The 2,500-nt window shown below is 32.2% G+C and overlaps 1 protein-coding gene across 1 annotated transcript; it reads left to right on the top strand.

The window, feature by feature from the left end:
• Positions 1-617: 617 nt before the first annotated feature.
• On the top strand, positions 618-2,141 carry LOC137970689 (autotransporter adhesin SadA-like). Its single transcript, XM_068817225.1, has one exon. The coding sequence runs from the start codon at positions 618-620 to the stop codon at positions 2,139-2,141; it is 1,524 nt and encodes a 507-aa protein (XP_068673326.1).
• The last annotated feature ends 359 nt before the right edge of the window (positions 2,142-2,500 follow it).

The following is a 2,500-nucleotide window of genomic DNA, read 5'->3' as shown; positions in this document are numbered from 1 at the left end:
ACGATGTAATCTCGAACTTAAGACAATTATATGATTTTATGCCTAACCAATGTTTCCGAATGCTGATTTGCGGCCCATCCGGGTCGGGAAAAACGAATACACTGATGCATATGATCATGGAACTGCTCTTCTTTGATAAGATCTTCCTCTATGCGAAAAACTTAGAGCAGTCCAAGTACCAGAATCTTATGGATGTATTCCAACCAATAGGTGATGAGGCTGGTTATAATGTTATTGAAGCAAGCAATGATCAAATACTGCCAGTATCAGAATTAACAGACGATGGTCAGAAACTGGTAATATTCGACGATTTCGTATGTCATAAGAAACAAAAACCATTAGTCGACTATTTTATACGGGGGAGACATAAAAATTGCAGTGTGATTTATCTTAGTCAGAGCTACTTTAAGACACCAAAAGACATAAGATCGAACTGCTCACATTTCTCTATTTATGATTTCCCAAGTGCTGATGAGAGGAGCCTAATTTGTCGTGAAAACAGTATTCCAAAAGAATTATATGAGAAAGCAACTAAAGAACCATATTGCTTCGTGTATATTGATAAGTCACGAAAATTCACAACCAAAAACTTCAATGAAAAAGTATAATGTAATATAATGAGTTATTCAAATGGACGATTACCATCACCATCATCTTCAACGATAGGTGAATCAATTCATGGATTACCAGGTGTTCGTTTCAAATTGACTGAGGATGAGGATTATGATATCAACAATAAAAAATTGAGAAATGTCGCTGAACAAGAATCAAATAGTGGTGCAAGTACGAAACAATATGTTGCTTCTGAGGTTTTCAGAACTTTAAAAAAAGATGGAACTGATCAGATGAATGGTTTACTTGATACGAACAACAGTAGAATCGAAAACGTTGGACCAGGAAGGCATGGGACTGCTGATGCACTCACACATTTACAACTTGAAGCTTTTTATTTCGATTTAAATACAAATAGTGCCAATATTGAAGCCCAAAATCCTATTGATATGAAAAATAAAAAAATCAGCAATCTTGCAGAAGGAACTGAAAATAGTGATGCAGTAAATAGACATCAATTACAAACTGGTCTAGTCTCAAAAGCTGATAAAACAGAGCTAAATGATTATATTTTAAAAAGTGGTTTGACAAACAATCTTGACATGAAAAACAATAAAATAGTGAATCTCAAAACAGCTACTAGTGGCAACGATGCTATCAATTTCACTCAATTAAACAATGAGCTGAGTAAATATTTACATTTAACTGGAGGAACTATGAAAGGGGATATTCAATGCACTAATAATAGCATTTACGGAATTGAAAACGTGAGTAATGATACATCTGCTGTAAATCGTAAATATGTAAATGATGAACTTAAGAAAAAAGCCGATCTCACAAAGACATCATCTCAAACATTTTTAGGAAAAATTCAAGTACCTGATTTCGTATTAAGTGATCATAATAATAGTGATATTGTTAATTTAAAATACCTTGACAACACATTTGTGTCAAAAAACTCTGGGGGTATTATGCAAAACTCGATACAATTCAATTCCAGTTTATCTAACAACAAAAGACAAATTTTTGGTCTGGCTCCTCCACAATTCAGTAGCAGCAGTACCAATAAGGCATATGTGGATACCCAAGATTCAAAAAGTTTGAAAATAGACGGAAACAATAAAATGACTTCAAATCTTGACATGAATAATTTCCAAATAAGTAATGTTAAAAACGCTACACATAATCAAGATGCAGTAACTTTAAAGCAAGTTAATGATGGAATTGCAGCAGTGTCTACTCAAAATATAGAATATACAGACATAAAAATAGCTGAAAGTCATATAAGCACACATGAAAACAGAGAAAATGTGTTGAAATATGCAATGGATGCTGGTGAATTAACAGCTGATTTCGGAATTCAAGACGCCGATCTAATCACTTATTCTGATTCACCACATCAAATAAACAAAAAAGCTTTCACCATGAAAATTCAAAAAATTCCAGACGGTTCAAATCTATTCAAAGGTCGTTTCGATTTCGATCTTTTCAAGTTGATTAGAGACAATTTCAGCAATCATTATACAGTCTGTCTTGAAATATATTTTCAAAAATCCCCTTTTTACAGTATGGAATTCAATTCTTTTTAGATTAGTTTTGAAAAAATGAATATAAATATAGACAAAAGTATAACAAAAAAAGTAAATTCGGATTATAAGTATTATCGTAGGATCTTGAACTTGTCTCCAGGTGGTACTTCACAATTAATACAACGACGTTTATATTTTAACATTCAGTGTAATTTTGACAACGATAGCCCAAATCTTTTGCCAATATATGTTCTGATTTATGGAATAAAAAATGAAGCAAAGAATGATCTTGATTTCAGTATTTATGACTATGAAAATGCATATGAAATTGCAAATAATAAATTTTTATTACATATTCCAATCGACATGAATAAAAAAGATTTATATGGACTTCAAACTCCTCTAGCTAGTAACAGTTC

This window comes from Montipora foliosa, chromosome 1 (genome assembly GCF_036669935.1).
Source record: "Montipora foliosa isolate CH-2021 chromosome 1, ASM3666993v2, whole genome shotgun sequence".
In the NCBI taxonomy this organism is placed as follows: domain Eukaryota; kingdom Metazoa; phylum Cnidaria; class Anthozoa; order Scleractinia; family Acroporidae; genus Montipora; species Montipora foliosa.
The sequence above is the reverse complement of the archived record's forward strand: the minus strand, read 5'-3'. Positions and strand labels throughout refer to the sequence as shown.

Bases quoted from the DNA above. Each gene is read 5' to 3' on its own strand.
- LOC137970689 (XM_068817225.1), top strand. From the start codon at position 618: ATGAGTTATTCAAATGGACGATTACCATCACCATCATCTTCAACGATA.